The sequence below is a fragment of the Gobio gobio genome, assembly GCF_949357685.1.
Source record: "Gobio gobio genome assembly, chromosome: 20".
NCBI lineage: Eukaryota > Metazoa > Chordata > Actinopteri > Cypriniformes > Gobionidae > Gobio > Gobio gobio.
Window position 1 is genome coordinate 16,623,907 of NC_137113.1, and position 25,872 is coordinate 16,649,778.

At 39.0% G+C, this 25,872-nt stretch overlaps 1 protein-coding gene across 1 annotated transcript; it reads left to right on the top strand.

Annotated features, from left to right (window-relative positions):
- The first annotated feature begins 283 nt into the window (after positions 1–283).
- Positions 284–18,350, top strand: rab40b (RAB40B, member RAS oncogene family). The gene is made up of 6 exons (XM_079801440.1): positions 284–858; positions 10,914–10,974; positions 11,657–11,717; positions 14,307–14,384; positions 14,795–15,017; positions 17,292–18,350. The coding sequence occupies exons 1-6, from the start codon at positions 693–695 to the stop codon at positions 17,561–17,563; spliced, it is 861 nt and encodes a 286-aa protein (XP_079657566.1). The 5' UTR covers positions 284–692; the 3' UTR covers positions 17,564–18,350.
- The last annotated feature ends 7,522 nt before the right edge of the window (positions 18,351–25,872 follow it).

The following is a 25,872-nucleotide window of genomic DNA, read 5'->3' on the forward strand; positions in this document are numbered from 1 at the left end:
ACAACAAACCCGAGCACGCGCTTGAAGCGCGCTGGAGCGCAGACGCAGGATCAGCTGAGCCACCGTCCGCGCGACAATTCCTAAATGGGTGAGTTTACAGGGGCTGATCTGAAATCAGTGCGCATGGGATCAAAATAGCAGATTGGCCACACCCTCTCCAACACAAAATGGGCGTGTACGGGATTTAATGGACGCGCTTATTGTCCAATGAAAGAATAGAGTTGCCCTAGCAACTCCACACAGGAACCAATCAAGGAAAATCTAAGGATGAACTTACATTTTTCTGTTCAGGGAGGCTGATAGAAGAGAGGGATCGTGCCAGAGAGCTCAATGGACCAGGTTTGCTCGAAATACAAAGATAAAAAAAAACATTAGGAGTGCTTTATGAAGATTAACATTTATTTTACAAGTATAAACAGCTAATTTTAAGTGTCACTTGCCTTATGTTACAATACTGTAAACATATGAGGGTCTTTATTTACCTACTAATGTGACGCACCAGCATCAGTGGATCCACAACCAGAATCTTTGAACAATAGGACAGCTTTAGTGATGTACTGGTCATGACATTTTAAAAGACTAGTAAAGAATACGCAGGGTTTTTTTTAACGGCTATATTGTTCAGTTCTGGACCTGGTGGTTTGAGATATTTAACACAAGCCCATCAAGGGACAGTTACATGATGTACCAGAATGGGTCATCGGGCTGATGTGAAGATGAACCACAGGAGTAGCCCAGCAAAAGCTTATGATTTCCTCCTAAAATTCCTGCTTGTTGGAGACAGTGATGTGGGGAAAGGGGAAATACTGGCCAGTCTACAGGATGGGTCCAGTGAATCACCCTATGGATACAACATGGGTAAGTTATGATCACTCTACTGTACAAATGAGACTAAAGTTGGACAGTCTGTGCATTTTCAGATGAATCTATTATCATGGACACATTGGATTGTAGGTTTGTTAACATATCATATATCATGATGTTCAGACTACTTATTACATTGTCAAAATAGCTAATTTAAGCAAAACATCATTGTCCACTAAAGTACATCTGTTCTACATTAATTTAAAATGTTTCATTTATTAATACAGTAAATACGCCACATATTTTAAACATTAAAATCACATTGCTCATCTAGCCCCGGCTTGCCCAGCTCTTATCTGCAGCTCAGTAGTGTTGTAGTTATGAGTTACTCCCTGTTTTGGAAAACTCTTCCCAGGGGACAAAATCAACTGTAGTGAACTCCCTTTGGGCTTTCACAGCTAAATAACAAATATTAATGCGTCTTGTTTAAAAGACCAACAACATTTTTTTTATGTGACACAAGCAAGTTGCTGGTATCACATAACTAACAAATCTTTAAACGTATGTAATGACTTGCATATCACTTACTAACTAAATAGCAATCTGCTCTCAGTGTGACAGTCCTTTAGGTTTATTGATTCTTAGTCATTTCCATATCTTCTCCACAATGCTATCACAGGCCCACCCGAAATGGTTTTATTGTTATTTCACCATGCATGCTTGAATAGGAGGAACAATATGCTTCATGTACACAATTTTCATTGTCACAGCAAGCATTTGGTCAAAGTGCTAGGTCTGATGAACAATGACTCTCATTTTAACAGCTTGGGTTACACTGGAGCGATTTAGCGAGTAAATTGACAGCCAACCTCAGGGTTGTCAGGTCAGAGCAACAGATTGCTAATCAAAACTATCCCAATTGCACACCCCAGTATGAACCGTGTTCCTGGGGTTAAAAAGGACGTTACGGGGGGTCGCTCCAACCTGCAGACTACAAAAACAGTGTAAAAGTAGCCCGATTCTGCGGGGGGAAACCGTGGACTTGGCAACACTGGCCAACCTGTTCATTTAGGGTCAGAGGCTGACTGAGATCTGGGTGGCTTGCACAGTTGTGTACTCATTTATCCAAGCAGCTGAGGAAGGAATGCCAGCCACTTTTAGAAGAGGGGCAACAGGTTACAGGAACAAAAAAATACTAAAATCATTAGAACAAGAGCCTTTAAATAATCTTTTAATCACTTGGACAGGAGGACCATTGCTACATGTTCTTTAAGTCAACGTGAATTGCCATTCGCAACCCATTTTACCTCTGTAATGTCACATTTCCAGGCATGCGTAACTTTTGCGGATTGTGAAAAGCTGACTTTCTAAACCTGAATGAACAGCCTAATTGATGTCAACAAATAAGCATTTTCATAAATCATTACAAAAATAAGGTGCATTGATTGCTAATTCACATTAGGGAAATAGTTTTTATGTTGACGTTAAACTCTTTTCTAGTTGCTCATTTCTAGCTCAACAGTGATGAAAATTTAATACCCCACCGCAGGCCTGTGAAAGTGATTTCATACGACATTCATTTACATACTCTCGAGAAAAAATATTACCCCCGTAGGGCCAGTAAACAGCCCGGCCAGGATGCTAATACTTAGAAAACAGATTCCAGGACATTGGGTATGCAAGCAATTAATAGACCAGTGCTGGAGCTTTTTGCTCTTTAGGTTGCGAACCAGATTCAGAACATTTTCTACATCCTATTCTGTCATATTCTATAACTTTTGTGTTTATTTAGTATCATAACCTTGGGAGCAACTCACGAAATTCCTTATAAGTGCATACATGTACACGGTCAATAAACTGCATTATGATTCGACAGGGAGAGCTCTGTTGGAAGTCTCTGTTGGAATTTCTGTTTATAGAGATTATTACTACTAGCCAAAGCTCTTACGTAACTCTGCTCTCTGACTGCTAAGCGAAATGCGGCTGAGGGGAAGGAGGATGCAGCCAGGCTTTGCTGGCGATAAAGGAGTGGAACATTCTGATGTTTATCTAAACACTTGCATGAACCTCTCAAGCCATTTGTTTGTTTGAACGATGAAAGGGGATCGTTGACTCTTGGTTTTAAAGGAACAGTGACAATTGAAGCCTTGCAGCTGTTCTTCACCAGGAGAGAAATCAGTTCTGTGCCACTGAAACATTTATCCCATGTCTTATAAATATGTCTTATAAATAACGTACAGGCTGATGTCTTGCTCAATGTGTTTTAGGTTATGTAACGCCTGCGGAGTTTAATCAGGGTTGACGACATATTTAATTTTGCAGAAATTAAAAACGGGCTGTGAGGGGAAGAAGAACAGTCGATTCTATGTGTTGTATTGTCTTAGATCACATCTAATTTTAAAGCCACAATATGTAATTTTTCACCGCTAGAGGTCGCTTATTCAAAACATAGGCGTAGCTTTATGCGTGGATTTCGCAGAGCTTTTATTATTCCGCAGACGACCGCTTCCGCTTTTTATGGTCATTAAATTATATCTCTGGAACACTTTACAGCTGTTCTTACTGCTTGCTTCTCCCATTTGCAGTTATTAGATTATAAGTGGTGTTTGTTGGGGCAAAGATACATTATTTTAGTGTGTTGAAAGTTATATTATAAAGCTACTCTGTGCATTCGCTCGGCGGCTACTATGAGACACTTGTTGCACACTGCAGTAAGTTAGATCGATATTAGGCATGGTAAAACACGGTACTCGCGGTAAATCATGAAAACGAGATTTAAACAATAAGACTAGCTGTTTTGAGATATATAACAATGATTAGTTTTCTGTCGATGAATGTATCCAAACAGTTGCTCACCTGTCTAATAAAACACATAATATATTAAAGAGTCTTTATCGAGGGTAACATGGGTATGATGTCATTGATAGGCGATGCACGGACACGGTCCGTGTCCTGGTTAAAATTGCTTATTTCTCCTGATTTAAACATTCTTGGAAACATTTATGATAATCTAAGTACACAAGTTAACAAAATATATAACATTGTTCTAGTGGTTTTTGGATATTTTAATGAAAAAATCTTACATATTGTGCCTTTAAATGATCACCAAAGATGTTTTTATGTAGTTTATGTTGCATTACCTTTTTGGATTTATACTGACACAGTGTGCAGTGCAGCATCACACAAGAGCGACTGTTTTCAGATACCAATAGGGATTTATGGGTACCATATTGTTCAGCATCAGTTTTTTGTAATTTATTGGTATTGGTCAATATTTTGGAAATTAGTGTTTATTGTTGCGTGCTCATTTGGCCTATTTTTACATTTGGATTATGTTTGCCGTCACCTAACACTCGATTTCATATTTCAAAACACTGTTAACTGTTATCTTTAGCAAATCTGAAAGGTACATTGATTTTTTTCATACGGTATGTTATACTGTTGTGATGCATATATTCACTTTATAGCATTTACAATGACTGAGTTTTTAGTATTTTATTTTTTAACATTTTAATATCAACCAATTATTGGTACTGGTATGACATTACCTCATGCGGATCTATTTTGTAAATATAGATTGTTGAAATGTACAGTTTTTTTTAGTGCACCTTTAAATGTGATGTCTACCCTGACAGGTCTATAAGAGTTTAATTATGCTTTTAAATTCTGGCCGATCTGTTTGATGTTATTTTCAGGTCAGCCACAACGTTTCGCTCCACACTCCACAGGCCACAAAGCAGCTCACAGTATTTCTGGTTTGTGTATAATTTCATGACTTTAGATTTCATGGGGATGGATCAGTAAGTCTTAGCATAACTGTTTCTTCCTGAGCTCTAGATTTTGAACACCATTATCCACGGAGGCCTCATCCTCATCCTCTTACTCCCCGTTGATCGGGCGTATGTGTCATCCTGTCAGAAAAGGTCTGTGGCACGCTGCTGGTTGTTGTGAGGGAGGTGAGGAGAGGTGCAGAGCAGGGTAATTGCGCGGGGAGACAGAAAGAGTTAGTGTGAAAAAATCTGTCAGGATGAATCAGAGCTTGCCCACACAAACAGGAAGACTGCATCCTACAGGCAGACATTTTTATAAAGAAAAAAAAATAGTACTAGCTGGTGTTATACAATATTTGTCTAACTGTATCACATTGAATTAAATAATTCACAATATGCCTTTTTTATCAAAAGCTTGATAAAAGATTTATTTAGTGGTGGAAAATATGATGAAAGCGCTGATCATGTTTATTCGATGGTATTTTTGTACTTTAGTTGAAGTAAGAATCAGCTAACTAATACTTTTATTCAGCAAGGACACATTAAATTAAAGGAACACTCCACTCCACCTAGAGTTAAACAGTTGAGTTTTACCGTTTTCGAATCCATTCAGCAATCTCTGGATTTGGCTGTAGAACTTAAATCATTGATCATTTAATCTAATTAGACCGTTAGCTTCTTGTTTAAGGGGTGAAGAATTGAGAAATCAACTTTCCTTTGAGCCTTTGATGTATAAAAGTTCATCGTGATATAAGAATATCCTGTAAGTTTCAGAGCTGAAAACGTCCTTGTTAGTCAAAGAAAAGCTTTTATTGACACCAGGCCCAGAAAACGAGAGATCTCAGAATATGTCGACCACTGACATCATAGAATGCAGAAGCGCCGCCTCAAGCCCGCCCACCGACTTGTGGAGCTAAACGGGTTGCGTTACCGAGCAATAAACATGCCGGTTCCAGCTCGCGTGCGTAAGACATTGCGCGTTTGTTCGCTTCATTTCACCGCAGAATCGTTTCTAAACAAGATACAGGTTGAGACTGGATTTGTAGACATATTGACATTAATACACAATGTTGTGCCTTCTATATTGGATCCGACAGGAACGGTGCAACACACTTATGTGAGTAAAACATGTTTTTTAATATGTGTTAGTATTGCATTGTTACAGATCGTTTGATATCTATTGATTACATACCTTAGCACGCTGTCACAGGCTGGAGAAGGTGTTATTGGTTCATTCGTGATCAGACTCGGACTTGTAACGCCAGTGCTCGCAAAGCCAACATCCCGGGGCTATGTGTTTTTCAGACAGGGTATCACCGGCCTGCCGACGGGATATAGTGAAATAACATTCCTTTCTTGCGCGCGTGTGTATGTGTACGGTTCGCGGTTATATTCACTGATGATCGGGGGGGCCAAGTAATACAGAAATAACATTCCAATCAATCGCGGGTGGATGAGAGATGAATCATTGTGTTTGTTTGATAAAGACATTTTTCGAGCCCTGTGAGCGTTTCTCCAGACGCTTTCAAAACAAACTACTCTTCTGTAGTTACATCGTGACCAACGGAAAATTAAAAGTTGCGATTTTCTTGGCCAATATGGCTAGGAACTATGATATAACGTAACGCCAGAAAATAGGTTAACTTCCGTCAACATAACCGACTTGACAACCTTCTTGCAAAGGGAGCGTGCTGGGGACTATTTTCAGGCGCTGCGTAGTATCATTGCACCTCTGCACCCATGGTACGGCAGCAAAGTTCCTTGATTATTACGCCGGAATGAGAGTATAGTTCCTAGCCATATCCTATAGCCAACTTTTCATTTTCCGTCGGTCTTAGTACACAATGTAACTACAGAAGAGTCAAGTTTTATATAGGAAAAATATCGAAACTCTTTGGTCAAATTTTTTCTTTTTGCGAGATGCTAACGGTCTAATCAGATTCAATTATCTATGCTAAGCTATGCTAAAAGTGCTACCGCCAGACCGAGAGATCAGCTAAATGGATTAGAAAACGGTAAAACTCAACTCTTTAAATGAGCCTATTTTCAACAATAGTGGTGTGTTCCTTCAACAGTTAATGGGTTTCCCCGTGCCCTGATACTGACAGCACTAGAGTTGTTCCGATTCCGAGTATCGGAAATATCACCGATACCACAACAAATTCTGGCATCAGTATCGGCGAGTACTTGAACCCATGTACCGATCCGATACCATTTTCTTAAACAAGACCTAGTTATGACCGCAAGCTTTGCCTAACCACTGCGCGGTTCTTCTTCGCTGCTCAGAAGGCATTGCAAACACAGGAAGTTGTGCTGTGTTTCCACAAGCAACCCCTGTTTAGAGCAGCGAAGAAGAAATGAAAACGCGTTAGCAGTATGTCTGCTGTTTGGCAGTATTTCGTCTGTGTGGATTGCGGGCGCCCGTGCGCACACACGCTCGCTGTCTTTGTAATCTCTGCCTTGTGTCACTATCAAGCGGCAACCTCCCCCAGTTTCTCTACGTTCATATATTTATTTTTTTCAGTCTATGGTCACTATATGAGGACATAAACTGTTACTTCATGAGAATTTACCGTTTCATTTGAGAAAACTGTCATATAAGGAACACAGACACTAAATATCTTCACGGCAACCCGTCAAAATAAAAGTTTGGTTTAAAAAAAAATGTAATTGACAGAATATATTAGGCTACTGTTGTACAGTAGATTTAGCTATGTCTCTACTAATAATAATAATGCCTAGATGGTTGCTTATTTTTCACTTGTTTTGTTGTAAAGACATTTTTTTCTGATTAATATATAATTTTTTATATTCCTACATTTATTTGTTGCACAGTTTTTTATACAGTTATATTGTAAAACTAAAATACCTTTTTCAGTTTGCAGTGTTAGATTTGTGCCTAGTATTATACAGATACACACCCAGGTATCGGATCAGTACTCGGTATCGGCCGATACCCTGAGCCCAGGTATCGGGAAGGGAAATAGGGTATCGGAACATCTCTAGACAGCACTAGTCAAGGCATTTGTCAGTTGTGTCTTGCTCCGTGTTGACAACAAATTTTAGTCCTTTCAATATAAAAGTAAAGAAAGACCATCTTTGCTGCCATTTAATAGCATAATAAGGTAACTTCTGTTGCTGGTCGCGGTCAAGGACAATTTTTTGCACAGTCTCTCGTACCTTATTGGTTACGTAAAGCGAAAGAAATTATCAGTTTTTGCGTTTCCCCTTTGCTTGATCTGAGTTGGCGACAACAGTGATCTGTCACGGCGCATTAAAGAGCGAACGGTATTATTTGAATTTCTTAATTAAATTGACATAACTTTTAATCTGAAACTTTGTTTCATATCAAAAGTAACAAAGCAAAAAGCATATAGCTTTTTATTGGATGGGATGTGCGCTACAATGTTCTGTTTATTCATCAACAACTGAAAACGGGACTCAGACAGCAACGTCGGCCCAGATCCAGGCCACATCTGGTACATATGGATAGACTAAAAGATTGATTCTCGGTTCATAACAATAGCCTTTGAACAATGTAGTCCCTTTGACTCCAAACAGAACTAATGCATCAGTTTTCATGGAGGACCTGACACTTTATTTTTAATGTACAGAACATGAGGGTTATACCTCACCATTTTGATATGCTCTAATTCCCTAAGAGTGACCTCACAGTTCACAGGGTGACTTGGAATTGTGTTTGGTTCATTTGATTCCATTCTTTAGTGACAGTCATGGTGCTTTTAAATCCTCTTTCTGTCACCTTAATGGAATCTCCCAGTTGTTCCGTGTATATTTTCACAGTGTTGGATTTCATTCTCATCGCAGTGGAATGTGTGATAGGCTTTGAAATTCCCTTGGAGAAAGAGCATTCCGAATGCCAGTGTGTATGTGTGTAGAACCTGGAACCCCTGTGGAGGTGACACTAAAGCTTTCCATTCTCAGCCCAGACATCCTCCTCAAGTGTTATGTTCATAACAACAGACATCATTTAATCATAGTTGCTGTCACCCAAATTCATGATCAGAAGAGGGGCATAGTAACTGAAATATTGCCGAAGACTAAAAGAATGCAGTCTTTATTTGAACATAAAATGCAAACTCTCTCTGGAACACTCTATAGCTGTTCTCACCGCTTGCTTTTCCCATTTGCAGCTATTAGATTGTTAGTGGTGTTTGCTAGTATTACTATTGCTCATACTTTTACTCATACTAGGAATTTGAATAAACCCCTACTTTGTTTTATAACCCGCCCTGCTTTGTTTATGTTATCAACCTGAAGGATACATCAAATTGCATGGCTTGTTTAAGAGAGATGGTTTTAAACTTTACTATCAGGCTTAGTATGTAGGCACCAACATTTTATTTAGATGGGATCTTTGTGGGATCTTTGTGGGATCTTTTAGCTTCGACAACTAAGTAACTGCCCAGAACTCTTTAAAGGAACACGCTGACTTTTTGGGACTTTATCTTATTCACCGTATCCCCCAGAGTTAGATAAGTCCATACATACCATTCTCATCTCCGTGCCATGACTCTAGCTTAGCACAAAGACTGGAGGTAAACGGCTCCAGCAAGCCTACTGCTCAATAAGTGACAAAATAAAGCCAACATTTTCCTATTTACATGTTGTGATGTGTATAGTTACATCGTTTACTAAGAAAATGAAAAGAACATTTTCTAGGCCGATATGGCTAGGAACTATACTCTCATTCCTGCAGAATAATCATCGAACTTTGCTGCCGTACCATGGGTGCAGCGGCGCAATGATATTACGCAGTGCCTGAAAATAGTCCCCAGCACACTCTGTGCAAGCAGGTTGTCACTTTGGTTATGTTGACGGAAGTTAGCCTATTTCCAGGTGCTGTGTAATTTCAATGTGCCGCTGCAGTCTTGGTACACAATGTAATTATACACATCACAGCATGTAAATAGGAAAATGTTGGTGTTATTTTGTCACTAATTGAGCAGTAGGCTAGCTGGAGCCGTTTTCCTCCAGTCTTTGTGCTAAGCTAGGCTAGCGGTGGATGCGTCAGACAGAGTTATGGCCCGCACGGAGATGAGAATGGTATGTATGACTTATCTAACTCTGGGGGATATGGTGAATAAGATAAAGTCCCAAAAAGTTGGCGTGTTCCTTTAACTACCACATAACAACATGCTAAAAACCAATCATAAGACACTAGTTGTTATTTAGCAACACCCTGGCAACCAGTCACAACGAATTGGCATCTTGACAGTAGGTACTACACTTGTTTTGATAGTGAAGTGTCCATCGAATATGCACTTCAAAAATCTTGGCAGAAGTAGTAGGTTTTCTGTACTTTACACCTATTGTTTTTCATATAGGCCTACATACAATGTATTCTGACATACTCTGTTGGCAATGGCATACTGTTTTTCACACACTATATTGCAGGGAAGTATTTGATTTCAGACGCAGCAAATGAGCTTTTGCATGGACTGAAAATGTCATCATCATTGTTTTTTTTTTTTCTTCAGAAAATGTCACTATTTGTTTTTTATTATAACTATAAATACTGGTAGCTAATTAACTTGGTGTTACTTTCGTTTCATTTTTGCAGTTGAGTGTACACTACCGTTCAAAAGTTTGCAGCTGGTTAGATTTTGTTGTTTTGTTTTTGAAGGAAGACTTTTATGCACAAAGCCATATTTACAATATGTTGTTGTTTTGTTTTTGAAGGAAGACTCTATGCACAAAGCCATATTTACAATAATATAGCCTACAGTAAAAACAGTACTGAACAGTACAGAAATATTATTTTATATTAATTTAAAATAGCTGTTTTCAATTGTAATATATTTTAAAATATAATTGTATTCTTGTAAATGTATTCCTTTTCAGTAGCCAGTCTTCAGTTTGCAAACCATTTGAAACCTGTTGAAACCACTCTAATTTGCTGATTTCACAACATTTATTATTATCAATATCAATGTTGAAAACAGTTGTGCTGCTTAATATTTTCTGAAAACCTTTTATCAGGATTCTTTGATAAATAGAATATTGATATTAACATTATTAATGTCTTTCCTGTCACTTTTGATAATTGTTTCCTGTCTTATTAAAAGTATTAATTTCTTTTAAAAACAAAATAACTCTTGGCTTTTGAATGGTAGTGTAAAATGAATAATTGAATATGAATTCATCTGAAAGTTTAAGGTGAAATCTGAGTTTTTTTTTTCTAGAATTCTTGTTTAATGTTTAGCTCTTTTTGGGAAGGAAGAAAACAGTCATTTTTGCAATTACACTTGGTGACGCTAGTGCTGCATAAATGACACACTTCACCTTTAAGTAATTGTATTTCTTTTTCACATGTAGGCATTGACTACAAGACAACCACCATACTTCTCGATGGACGCAGAGTCAAGCTCCAGCTTTGGTAAGTAGCTTTACGTCACAGTTATTTTTCCTGGTAAACTGGAAACCCATGACTGCAGCACCTGACGCCTCCTAGAAATACATGAACTTTTAGGTTTCAGCGTGATTTCTTCCTGTTATCTTCTTCCTGAACTCAAACAGAGCATGTAGAGAGATTAAAGTTTTCCCTTTCCATTCCATAATGCCTGTGTACTCTCAATAAGGTCCTTTTGGTTTCCAAAATATGAAGTGAACATGCCAAATGTCTGGCTATGTTAATTACAGTGCTCCTCAATAAACTTCCAGTGAAAAATTCAGCCAAGTCAATCCCACTAGCCATGCCTAAAAGTTGTTTATAAATTCATTTCAAGACAACTGAGCTTTTTGCAAGAGTCTGGAATCAATTATTGATAATCTGGCCTTGACAGACGAAGCATTTTAGAGCGGAGTGTTTGTGATACACCATTCCTACCCACTGCAACATGACTGGCACATCTTGGTGCTGCGCTCAGCCCTGGATGGTGCATGGTGAATGATTCATTCACTGCTCCTACTCAAAGTCTGCTGCCCTGGCACCAACCACAGAAAGCTCCTCATGTCACCAGGCGAAGGGAAAGACAATAGCTACAGACGTATTGATGAACAGAAGTAAGATGAATGCGTTCTTTGTGATGCAGACGCTCTGTGTTGTGTTGTTTTTGCAGGGACACCTCAGGACAAGGCAGATTCTGCACCATATTCCGCTCATATTCCAGAGGAGCACAGGTATAACAGCAAAACAAATTGTTAAAAAACACTTTGGAAAATGTGTAAATAAAAAAATCCTTTTTTAATTATTCATAATTATTCATTTTAAAATAAAATATAAAAAATAATATTTTAAATAGTTTATCGATAATTTGAAATATGTACCATATATTATTTTTTTTGTCACCATTTTATCAGACACCATTCGCAAGGTTATATGTGAGCCCATTGTATATAATGGACAAATATACTTATTTATTGAACCATCGGAAAAAAATATTTATCCTTTATTTTTCCAGGAAGGTCCCATTGAGATTAAAAGAAATCTCCAAGATGGCCGTAACCAAATTTAACATAAACATATAACACTCATGATGAATTCTAAACAGTCAAAGCTAAAACATTCATCATAAATCAACAAATTAATTAAAACGGCAATATGATTCATTAATTTTAAACTTCAATACATTTTTGAACATATTCAAAGGAGGAATTGTTTCTAGTGGAGTAGTAGCTTGAAATCCATTCCACAGACATGTAGCATAATAAGAGAAAGATGATTTCCATGCTCTGAATGTACCTTAAGAACTACTAATTTAATCCCATTTGATGATCTGGTGCTATAGTTCTTTCGACATAAGCATAAAAGACTAGTAATGTAATTTGGAAGCATACCTAACAATGTCTACACAAAATATATTAACATATGTGATTTCCTTCTTTGATATAAAGAGGACCAACCTACATAGTTGTACAGCAAACAGTGATGAGTACGTGAACAAGCATTTGTTATAAAACGCAGTGCAGCATGATAAACACCATCCAGCCTTTTCAATAAATATGTAGAAGCATGCATATAAATAACATCACAAAGGAAATGGGCTTTTGAACATCTCTGAGATCCCAGTGTACACAGACAGTTGTTAAACACCACACCCAAAGATCAGCAGTTCCTGTTGAAAGTGTGGTATGCTATAAATTGGAGTGGACTTGTATTGTTGACATGACATTTCCTTTTTCTGGCAAACACAGATATCCTAATAACAACAACTCTTGTTGGAACTATGCCATACTCTTTATTGACATTACATAATACACTTATTTGCCAACACAGGGCTCCAGACTGCGACTAAATGGTCGCATTTTGCAACCTTTTTTCCTGCTGCGACTAAATTTGGTTGGAGCGGTGCCCAACTGATAAGAGCTGCCATTTCTGTTACATATGAGAAACTTCGGACTGCAAACGAAACAAAAGCGGAACGGAACCGCGCTACTCGTTTGAGCTGTGCTAAGCCGAGTCCGTGGACCCTTTATCAGCTCGGAGCAATAATAGACATCGCAGGGAGAGCTCATACATGGGCCGATCTCGATCATGCGACACCGTTACTAAACAACGCTGGGAGATCCAGTGAGAACGCATTTCAATTCACCTCAGTATTAATAACATCACTACTGCGAGGCCTAGTGGGAAGCATTTGCTGCAGAATTCTCTGTTATAAACCACAGATATCAGAGCAAACAGAGCTGATGTGGAGACCAGGAGAAACATTTTGAAACATTCAGGGGTTTCAGTCCACATATCATAAACATTCACCATGGATTTAATGTAGTAACACCCCATGGTATTGTGGAAGAAATAGTCACATGTTTTTTTATTTATTTTTGTATTACATTATTTATCTCAGGGTTCGTACAACCTTTTGAGATTGAAATTCAAGCACTTTTCAAGTCCCCCCCCCCAAATATAACCAGTAGGTGGTGGCATAGGAGCCCTTATTTGATTTATTAGACATTTCCACTCCTAGGAAGAAAAAAAGTAGGAAGTCACAAAGTCTCATGAAAAACTAAAGCTTTTCTTCAAATTGTGACTGGATTACACAGAAAACAAGTAAAGTGTTCCTTTTAGTTCAGTATGATACTATAGAAGAAGAATAGTACATTTAATAAGAGTGGAATATTAAAATTGCCTTATAAAAATGAGTTTTTTGCACATTACTGTTGTTAATAAAAGTGATTTTTTTTCTGCATAACAATTCAAGCTCAGCGCTTCACTGTTAAATTCCCAATAAACAAACATGAACTATTATTAGTTACTGCACTTATTAACAAAACAATGCAAAAAAATTAAGTTTATGATTAAATTAACCTTATGATACATTTTCCTCCAGCGCCATCCATCTGTAGAACTTAGTGGCGCTGGTGCCACTGCTCTCAAATTTTAGTCTGGAGCCCTGTTATTATCAAAGTATTTATTTGTAATTAAATGGAAATTAGTAGATTTGGTTAGCATGTTGATTTACGTTGTGCGCCCCTAAATTTTCTGGTTGTGCCCCTAACATTTTCATTTGGGGGGCCACTGTGCTCCTAGTGAAAAAAGTTTGTCTGGAGCCCTGCAACAATTTTAGTCACATACAATATCAGTTGGTAATTAATACTACTTCCAGTACCATATTGTCTTTGAAAAACGTTTTTTCTTATCATCTGAGATGAGGATGTTTATTTAATTCAAACTCAAAAGTCTAGTTTTTCTTACATTTTGAATTGAGAGTGCATTTAAGTTTAATTAACTGTATGTTGTATATAACTAATACATTTTGTTTCTCACAGGGTGTTATCCTTGTATATGACATCTCAAACCGGTGGTCTTTTGATGGCATCGACAGATGGATTAAAGAGATTGATGAGGTAAAATCTGATCAATCAAATCTGAAAACTACTATAGTAATAAGCATGCTAAACCTGAAGTGCAGTATGGGTATAAACAGACGTGAGGTCATACTAGTGGTTTTTGAGTTACATTGACGATCTGAATAAAACATAAGCTAATCATCTTGAGAAGGTGCTAAGATATTTCAGGAAATGTGCTGTTTTATGCAACTTAGTTATGATTATAATTGGTTGTGCAATTATAACTGATAATAACAGAGGCTTTGTAACTAATCTGTGTTGATAGCAGGGGGCTGATGATGTGCACTGCCTACTGTTTCAAAATTGCTTTATTATAAATATACATAAATATAAAACGCATCAGGAAACCAGTAATGTCCTGAAGAGATCGTTTATAACCATTGATGTACTGTTTTATTTTTACCCAGCATGCACCAGGTGTTCCCAAGATCCTGGTGGGAAACAGACTTCACCTGGCCTATAAGCGGCAGGTGACCACTGAGCACGCCCAGGCCTTTGCAGAGCGACTTGGCGTCACATTCTTCGAGGTCAGCCCTCTCTGTAACTTCAACATTACTGAGTCCTTCACTGAGCTGGCCCGAATTGTGCTCATGAGGCATGGTATGGAGCGCCTTTGGAAACCCAATAAAGGTAACAAGCCTCTATTGTCAGGCTTCATACAAACAAAATAGATCCTCTGTTTATAATAGGGCTTTCATTTACATTCAGACATATATGAAATCACTTTTGTCATTGTATGACATTTGTTTTATGTGAAATTCTCACCGTTAAGTCCTGGTGCATGCTCAAAGGGATATCCCAGGATTTATATATATATTATATATATACACACCGATCAGGACATTATGACAGGTGAAGTGAATAACACTGATAATCTCTTCATCACGGCACCTTTTAGTGGGTGGGATATATTAAGCAGCAAGTGAACATTTTGTCCAAATTGATGTGTGAAAAATGAGCAAGCGTGAGGATTTGAGCGAGTTTGACAAGGGCCAAATTGTAACGACTACTAGACAAAGGCAGACAGAGTACACAGCTTCATTACTTGAGTAAAAGTACAGATACCCCTTGCTAAATTTTACTCAAGTACAAGTAAAAGTACTACAGTCAGATGTCTACTTAAGTAAAAGCACTGAAGTGCTTGTTTTTAAAAGTACTTGAGTATCAAGAGTACAAGAGTAAATTTTCTAATTATCGCAGCTAGCCAATCATTTAACGCACTTTTCTTTAGCTAGAATCTAGCTTAGAAGAAATGTAAGGAAGTTTATTTCAATGTAAGTACCATGACATGCTTCCGCAAGTTGGAGGATGAATTTTTGTAGGCGGTGATGAAGTTCTGTTTGGGTAAACACAGCAAACACTTGAAGCGAAAACTATCATTAACTTGTTCAGAAAATTGAAATAGTCTGGCGAGGTGGGGCCACGGGTTGGCACATACCCAGGATGGACCTGCTGCATCTTCATCCATTGTTTCGTCCATGGTTTCGTCTCTTATCTAAATCTGACCATGGAGTTGACTTTGGCGGAAAGCTGATAGACTGTCCCAATCAGTGGCGCCTGCACAATCCAATCACGTTTGAGAGGGAAACAACAAATTGAGGGTTTCGGAGATTTTTCTTTTTTCCTTTTTTTTAGAAGAAGTAACGGGTACTTCCGGTTATGGATAGAAATGTAGTGAAGTAAAGAGTACAATATTTGCCTCTCAAATGTACTTGGGTAAAGTCATGAGTACTCCCCAAAAATTATACTTGAGTAAAGTACAGATCCCTCAAAATTGTACTTAAGTACTGTACTCAAGTCAATTTACTCCGTTACTTTTCGGCTCTGCGACTAGACGACTGGGTCAGAGCATCTCCAAAACTGCGGCTCTTGTGGGATGTTCCCGATCTGCAGTGGTCAGTATCTATCAGAAGTGGTCCAAGAAAGGAACAGTGGTGAACCGGTGACAGGGTCATGGGCGGCCGAGGCTCATTGATGCACAGGGGGAGCGAAGGCTGGCCCGTGTGGTCTGATCAAACAGACAAACTGCTGAAGCTCAAATTGCTCAAGAAGTTAATGCAGGTTCTGACAGAAATGTGTCAGAATACACACTGCATCGCAGTTTGTTGCGTATGGGGCTGCATAGCTGCCGACCAGCTAGGGTGCCCATGCTGACCCTTGTCCACCGCCAAAAGCACCAACAGCGCACGTAACAATACCATCGTTTCTTCACTGCACTTCCATCAACATTTCCCTCCTCATTATGTTGCTGAGGTTGGAAATGTTCTCTTTGGGAATTCCTTCACCATAAATACTTTTGACATGAGATGATGCATTAAGGAACGCTGTCTTAGAGTAACGCAGACCTTTTAGTAGAGCCTTTTCTGAGAATGACCACATAAGAAACAGCCATATATGTTGGGTTTTTCTCCTCAGACCAATGCTGCAATTATGTATAGGCCAAATGAACGCTTAAGAAACCTGAAGTATGCAAAGCTTTGAGACTTTATACAGCTCACAGCAGAGACACTCAATGTTCAAATATCAGTGTAACGGCCTGCCGCCCCCACAGCACATTTCTTTTTAATAATCATAGCTTTGGTCTATGCTAGAAAAATGCTTGTAGGAACAAGGTCAAGTGATATGAAAACATTTACTGAATAAAAGCATCATATGTTTATTTTGACTGGAGATGATTTAAAGGCCAAGGAATATGATAAAACAGTTTCTTGTTTCTATTACATTACTTCATCCTTGTAAGACAAACAGACTGTTTTAAACCATATGATGATAGATTGCTTGCTAATCTAAATACACATTTTTAAATTGAGCAGTATTTTATTCATCCTTCAGCCTTGCATTTTTCTATGCCTGTAAACTGGGGATGTTTTACGGCTCTTAATATGTTGCTTTTGTTCTGTCCAGTGTTGAGTCTGCAGGACCTGTGCTGTCGTTCTATTGTTTCCTGCACTCCAGTGCACCTTGTGGACAAACTTCCACTTCCTGTTGCCTTAAAGAGCCATCTGAAGTCCTTCTCCATGGCCAACGGCCTCAACGCCAGGATGATGCATGGACGTTCCTACTCGGTCATAGCAAGCAGCGCTAAAAAAAGGACCGGAACCAAAAAATCCAAAATCATCTATCCGCCACTGAGCCCATCCCAGAACTGCGCGCGGACGAGCTGCAAGATTTCATAGATCAATGCAGTTACTGTACTTACAACACACACTCACAATGCAATGTAAACAAGGAGCTAGTGTTCAAAGCCACCACAGTCTTAAAATAAACTAGAACAAGCTAGAGAACTGTGGCTCATGAAGTCTTTGATATATTATGTGTTTGACCAAACTTGTTCACCATGTTGGTTTGTTTAAAACACATCCTCCTGTCCTGGCCATATCTAATTGTGATTGCTGGACAGAAGTACTAGAGAGGTTTCTAAGTGTTGCCAAGCCTTTATAATGCTCTGCATTGTTTAAATATATGTACAAGTTCTTCTGTCTTGTAAATGTATTGATGGTACTGCATTTTCCCGTGGAGGACTCTTTTTGCTACTGAACTTGGACCAAGCCAGCAGGAGAAACAGACAGCTTTCCTGTTTTCTGATCAATTTCAAAATGAACTTTACTGATAAGTAATACCAGCTTAATTTTCTTTAATACTTTTATTCAGACACTTTTCAGGGGGCTAAGAGAGAAAAGTCAAGGTTGAGACACACAGCTCTTTGTATTGTGTATATAATTTGTTTAGTTTGATACTACATTGTTCGAATTCTTAATTATTGTGATACACTTGATCTGTGACCAATATTGTTATTAAACTACGTTTATATGGGAAAAACACCAAAGACATGGGAGATTAAAATGTGGCTTCATTTGTCACATTGAAAATAATGCTACTATTTCAGATTTACACTGCAAGCAAACAGAAATTTCTAACATGCTGTCACATCAGGTTTTAAATAAAGATCAATGAGAAAATCAAGAGGTTATGTTTTCTTTTATCAACCATAATGTCCACTAGAGGGCAATGTTTGTTTTCTTTTAGGTCTCTCAAACTGAGGTTTGCTATGATTTGTGGACGAGATAGCAGGCTGTAAAGAAAATTATTTTCTTTTTTCCAAAATAAGGAAAAATAAAAAGTTTAAAGTTTAAATAAATCAGGTTTGTGACATACATCAGTAAAATAGTGTTATGCAATACAAGGGGCAAGTCTAGCAGAATATTTTAAAGTAGGCCTGTTAAAACAGAGAAGCTCTTATTTTTTGTGTTATAATATCAACTCTTCCATAGAAATGTGTGTTATTTGAGCGATAGTTGTCTAAACCGTAGCTTTGTGGAACTACTACAACTTAGGAGGTTGAAATTCTGGCGTGTCTTTTTGTAAAATGGTCCCTCCGATATCCTTCCGCGTATTTCGCGAAAGTTGTCGCGTTAACGCCGTCCCGTGAAGACACATTTGATGTAACTTTGCAAGGACAAGGTAAGTAACACATTTTATGACACTTTTGTCAACATGTATAAGTTTTAGGTTTTGTGACAATAATCTGGGAACCGTGTGTATTTAATTTTTCCCGCCTTAAAATATCACCTGTCAAAACATGCGACAGTGTAGTGTAAAAATTTGCGTGTATTGGGCAGAGAAAAAAAAAAGAAAAAAAAAATTATTTACCCCTCCACTCGAAATTTTAATCTTGAGCAGAAGGAAATTGAAATTATTTGTTGCTGTCCAAGATGAGTTAATTCATTTTAATTTTGTTCTGGTTTTTCAAAATTGGATTGGATCACCTGATCCAAACTTTTCCAGAATAAACTAAATCTGGGTTATAATTTATCTAATGGGACTTCATATCACAATGCAGGCTATACTAGCTATGTAAAGAACAAGTAGGCCTACAGTCGCATTTGGGTCACCTTAAATGTTTTTAAATAAAACAATATAAACACATCTTCCATTTACAACAGCCAGAGCCCTCATTTGACCACAAACAATAAAGATATACAGTAGGGATACAGTTGTTAGTTTGACTGGTTCATCTTTGATGATTCTGTCTTGTAATTATTATACAGTGATATATATATTGACAGCTGTTTAGGGGGATTCTTTTATTGGGATTTTTTTACTGTACTGAAAGGCTTAATAGAAGCCTACTTTTAGGAATTCCAATCCTCCTAAAATGTTTTGAACAACACATACCGAACCAAGACTGGATTACGTGATCTAATTTGATTTCAGAATTTTTTTATTTATTTTTGAACATGTAATTTTTAAGATTTGGTCCAATCCAATATCTGAAATCTGCTAAAATGTATTTTGAACTGGGCCCTGTACTTGATTTGGAAAGAAGCCAAACTTTGATGATACACTCAGTATTTTTATTTTGAGCCTTCCAGCATCCGAGAAAAACAAGAAAAAGATAAATTAAAATGTAAAAAAAAAAAAATGTAATTAGTAAAAAAAATGACTCACTAATAACAAATATAAACATTTAACTATTTGTAAGTGTACACTTTATTTATTTTTTTTAAATGTCATTTTTTTGTGGTACATCTTTTCCTTTAATGTTAATCAATAATCTTGGCTTAAAATTAGTGTGTGGGAAGACACTAAAAATTATTTCAAATGTCTGATTTACAATTTAATTTCCAAAGAATGCAACTGAACATGAACTGCAGAGGGCATACTTCACACATCTATGTGCTTGGAACAATATAAAATAACAGCTTTTCAAACCTGCTGGATACCTGGTATCAGTTCCATATAGTATACATATCCAGTTTTATCCACTATGTTAAGACTGTGTCTTAAGATTAGTTTGACCAACTAGCAGCTAACCAAAGGGTAATCATTCTTATGCTTAATGATTAAAGGGGCTATATGCAACTTTTCCCCCAAAATAAACGTAACAATAGCCTTTTTATTTTACCATTTATGACTCAAACATCTCCCGATGAGCATACTGACACCTTGTCCGCTCACAGTGGGTGCACCTATAAGCCTGTATCCTATTTTTCCTATTTTCTGGCGGGTAGGTTTTTCCCACGCTGTCTGCGGATGTGACGTCACCACCGCTGCGAGAGCGAGCAGAAAATAAGAGCAGTTTTTTTGGCCACAGGTGTCAGTCGCGAGTTTAAATTTCAGAAAAACGCATATAGCCCCTTTAAATGTAAATGTAGTCTGCAGTTTATGCAACTGGCCACTGGATCCTGCATGCAACCTGCCAGCAATATTTGACAATTCTGTAAAAATGTGGACAGTCTGTCCATTTCCGGTCTTGCCTTGCGGTTATTTTACATTCAGTGTCGCCTATTTCAAATGAATTATTAACTTAAAGTACATTTTGGCCATCGTCACATAGATGCAATGTAATATTCTTCCATTTTTCTTATCCATTTGTCAAAATGTTGTCATACAATATGGTGGGGGATGGATATGGTGTCTTCTGGTGACACTGTCAGACCTGCACATGTATTCAGGGTTTTTCCTACATTGAAAATTTTTTGGCGGCCGCCAAAACAAATTTTTGTCCCGCCAAAGCTTTATTTGATGAGTTATTGTGATTTATGAATGATGTAGAATAGATGCTGCGCATAACCGACTGTCAGAGAGAACGATCAGAGAGCTCCTCCCCCGCTCGCACGCTCTCTGTATTCAAAATAAGCATTCTTAGCTTTCTAATATTTCACATATTACGTTAATCAAAATCAAAAGGTCGGAAGACCGAATCCATGTTGCACGTGGCGCTATCAGACAATATGTTTTCCTTTAATAACCGCTGGGTGTGAAATGCGCTCAAAAAACATTGACTGATTCTCTGACCAGCTGACATAAACCATACTTTCAATAAACGGGAAACAAATCCTATCCGGTTATGAAGTGTTTTCTGTGTGTTTACAAATCTTTCGCGATGTTCTAACAGACGGGATTCACACACAACGCGTCTGCTAATGTCCGATTCGCCACCTAATGACTCATTTGAACCGAATCATTTCAACGACTGGTTAGAACAACTGATCTGTCCAACACTGAACTCACAAATCAGTTTATTAATTTACTCAGAACAATCTGAAATGAGAACACAAGTGTGCTTACCCAATTTAGCAAGAGTGTAAGAGTTAGTTTTAATTATCCACAGTCTTACAGCTTATTTATGTTCATAATGTGTAGTAAAATAAATAGCCTATAAATCACTTAGTTTAGACTGGAGTGAGGTGAACCCAGAACAAAGTTGTTGTTAGCTAGCTGATAATTTTATGAAATTGTATATGGCAGAAAATTAGGCTATTTGTTCATTTTTTAAATACTACTTTTTAATATTGATATGATTATATACCAAAACAATTATCAGTAAATAGTGTAAAAATGAGGAACAAAAACAAACATCAAGGTATCCCACATGGAAAAATACTATAGTAAAATTACTATAGTGTTTTTGAACCATACTATAGTAAAGATACTACAGTAAATTGTAGTATATTATAGTATTTACTACACTTTGTTAATTTACTGTAGTATATTTACTATAGTACGGTTCAAAAACACTATAGTATTTACTAGAGTAATTTTACTATAATATACTCTAGTATTTTTTCATGTGGGATCAAAATAAGATAAGCAAAAGTTACAAACTTTCTTTGAATTTATATAAAATGTATTGTCAGTATTGTGCTTGCAGATCACGTGGGTAGGGTACTTTTTTACTGTGTGTGCGTGCGTGTGTGTGTATGGATGACCATGTCTGTCAGCCACCACCGAAGACCATTTTTGACCCAGGAAAAACCCTGGTATTGGTCATATAACATCATTCTGATATGGAATGATAAGGACACACCTTTCTTCAAGGCACAGGGTGAATGACCCTGTCACTGTAAGACAAATGGCTGACCCTTGCAGCTAATAGAAGGTCGAGAACAGGCTTGTGCACATGCATATGCTCTTATATAGTGACACGTTGGATTAGTGGACCTGTCAGACAAGAGTTATGTTATGAGTTATTATTATAAATTATTATTTTTTTTGATGCCTGAATCAGATGCAACCTTCTGATGCAACCCTCTGGACTGGTCAGTTGGCCTTCAGTTGTGTTCTGCCTCATAGGCTTAATCTGCCTCAATAAGCTTAAACAGTGTCAGCTGTCAAAAAGGTAAAACATTTATTAAAGTGCCCCTATATGTTTTTTGTTTTGTTTTGAATATTCCCTTTCATGCTGTGTATATGTGTAATATAGGCTAGATAGTTTTTGAATGTAAATGTTCTGCAAAGTTGTAAAGTTATTGTCTCCCAAAAGAAAGAATCGACTAAACAAGTCGCCTGTATTTCGAATCTCACTGCGTGACGGTTTTATGTCTCTAGAAATGACATTTGCGTAATGCCCGCCTGTGTTGTACGTGGTCCGCCCACAAACACGTCATTTTACTGACGAATGCATCTCAAAATCTCTGACTTCAACACGGAATTCTCCTCAGAATCACATCCTCTAAGTATGATTATTTATTGATGTATATATTTTCTACTGGGTGTTCAAAATACGTAGTTTTGTGTTTTATATTGTGTAAGTTTCCGGCTAACTCACTAACACATGTTATTACTGTCTTACTGAAATACTACCGCAAATCAGCTGTGGGCCCACTATAACCTAAAACTGTGTCTATTAATACAGATTGTCTGTCATTCTTACTACTTTGAGTAAAGATAAAGGATGGAGCAAGATTTGTTTTACAAATGTTTATGTTACATTAGTCCGTCATGTTAGTGCCTGGCTAACGTGTGCAGATGCACTGTTATTGATCCAGTTCCTGCATGTGCACCGCAATAAATTAGAAATATACACATCGGTTTGTTGATGGAAATACACTTGTTAATGCTGATGGTGAGGAATTACAGCTGCAACATCTCATAATGTACCTCAAAATGAGTAGTGTATCACTGAGAAATGTCAAGCTCAAGTCATCCTTGCAGGAGGTTCGGGTTGAATAACTAGTTCTGCCAGAAAGACTCGGGAGAATAAATACTGTGACAATTATCCATTTATTAACAACCCAGCAAGCAATAAAGTATATTGGCATAGGCCCCGTCCGTAGCTCGCAATCTGAGGGTCCGGACTCTGCATATCCTGCCTGAAGACGAAGGCAGAGGCGCAGCCGACCCCCCCCGTGAGGTATGGAAGGGACCATCCTGGTGGTGGTGGGGTGGATGTAGGGAAGGATTTGACTTGGAGGTGGTGGGGAGGATGGCGGTGAATTGGAGCGTCAGCATCTGCGAACTCAGACGAGCGTAAGTACCGATCTTTTATACCCAGTATTAGAATGTGATTGGATAGATACATTTAAAGTGACATGACAATTAAGTCTTCCCGGCAGAACTTATGCTAAAGCTTCCATTTCTGCCAGAAAGACTCGGGAGAATAAATACTGTGACAATTATCCATTTATTAACAACCCAGCAAGCAATAAAGTATATTGGCATAGGCCCCGTCCGTAGCTCGCAATCTGAGGGTCCGGACTCTGCATATCCTGCCTGAAGACGAAGGCAGAGGCGCAGCCGACCCCCAAAAATGAGGTGGAAGAATTCTTCCACCTGGACGGAGCCTATCCTATCCCCCAAAAATGGTAAACAAAATAGACCCACCGGTCTTGTATCCTGGAGTTCCTACAAAGAAGAAGAGCAAGAGTTAACATGTTAAGCGTGAACATGGAATGCCGCCTGCTGATGGCTAAAAAGGCCACTTCATGATTAACAGAACTTGAAGTTATCATTTGTAGAGAGTACTACGCATGAGCAAATCATATCTGCTGCATAAATGTAAACATTTGGCTGTTGTTGTTTTTTTTTGTTTGTTTTTTTTTTTTTGTTTTTTTTTTGTTTTTTATATATAAACGCATGTATAAACCATCGAGACAGCCGCAGGGCCACACGGTCTGCTAAACCACGGAGACAAGGCCGCAGGGCCGCACGGACTGCTAAACCACGGAGACAAGGCCGCAGGGCCGCACGGACTGCTAAACCACGGAGACAAGGCCGCAGGGCCACAAAGATAAGGCCGCAGGGCCACACGGTCTGCTAGACCACAGAGACAAGGCCGCAGGGCCGCGCGGTCTGCTAGACCACGGAGACAAGGCCGCAGGGCCGCACGGACTGCTAAACCACGGAGACAAGGCCGCAGGGCCACATAGACGAGGCCGCAGGGCCACACGGTCTGCTAGACCACGGAGACAAGGCCGCAGGGCCACATAGACGAGGCCGCAGGGCCACACGGTCTGCTAGACCACGGAGACAAGGCCGCAGGGCCGCACGGACTGCTAAACCACGGAGACAAGGCCGCAGGGCCACAAAGACGAGGCCGCAGGGCCGCGCGGTCTGCTAGACCACGGAGACAAGGCCGCAGGGCCGCACGGACTGCTAAACCACGGAGACAAGGCCGCAGGGCCACAAAGATAAGGCCGCAGGGCCACACGGTCTGCTAGACCACAGAAACAAGGCCGCAGGGCCGCACGGACTGCTAGACCACAGAAACAAGGCCGCAGGGCCGCGCGGTCTGCTAGACCACAGAGACAAGACAAGGCCGCAGGGCCACACGGTCTGCTAGACCACAGAAACAAGGCCGCAGGGCCGCGCGGTCTGCTAGTCCACAGAGACAAGACAAGGCCGCAGGGCCACAAGGTCTGCTAGACCACATAGACAAGGCCGCAGGGCCACACGGTCTGTTAGACCACATAGACAAGGCCGCAGGGCCACACGGTCTGTTAGACCACATAGACAAGGCCGCAGGGCCACACGGTCTGTTAGACCACATAGACAAGGCCGCATGGCCACACGGTCTGTTAGACCACATAGACAAGGCCGCAGGGCCACATACACCACCACCAGTAGTTGCATAGGGATTTACTTAGATTTTAGACCATGTACGATTTGGGTTAAGATGCGAACCCACCGGCCATCGTAGTTCCTGACGCGAGATTCACAGCTACCATGACGTACAGATATATGGGCCACAGCCATCTTTTGATATAGTAGAAAGACCATGCAATCATAACGTACCGAGCCGAATTGGCCGGAACACCACCACCAGTAGTTGCATAGGGATTTACCTGAACCATTACTGGAGAGCTTGCTGAGCTTCAAGTTGATTTTAGAATCGGTCTTGTATAAGACTTGAATGCAGAAAAACACCATCTCCCCAGTAGCTAAATGCTGGCCTGGAATTTCCGCGGTCGTAGCTGTAGGAAAGTCTGATACGAAGAGAAGGAGGTAAACTGCAGCTTTTAATGTCAGTATAAAAGTGGGTCGGAAACCAGGCCTTAGAGAGAGGTGCTCCATTAGATAAAATATCGGTGTAAGTGGAAGAGCGACTTTTACGATTTAAGTGTTAGGAGTTAAATTAAAAGCTTTGAACTTTCCAGATGTTTGTTAAGACAAGTAGGTAATCTTAGTTTTACCTTTGGAATTATGGGAGAGTTTACTGAACATGCCTGATGGTTTGAGCATTGCTGAAGAAAACCATCTTGAC

Bases quoted from the DNA above. Each gene is read 5' to 3' on its own strand.
- rab40b (XM_079801440.1), top strand. From the start codon at position 693: ATGGGTCATCGGGCTGATGTGAAGATGAACCACAGGAGTAGCCCAGCA. The intron at 10,975-11,656 runs GTAAGTAGCTTT...TTGTTTTTGCAG, and splicing joins AGAGTCAAGCTCCAGCTTTG to GGACACCTCAGGACAAGGCA. The intron at 14,385-14,794 runs GTAAAATCTGAT...ATTTTTACCCAG, and splicing joins GGATTAAAGAGATTGATGAG to CATGCACCAGGTGTTCCCAA.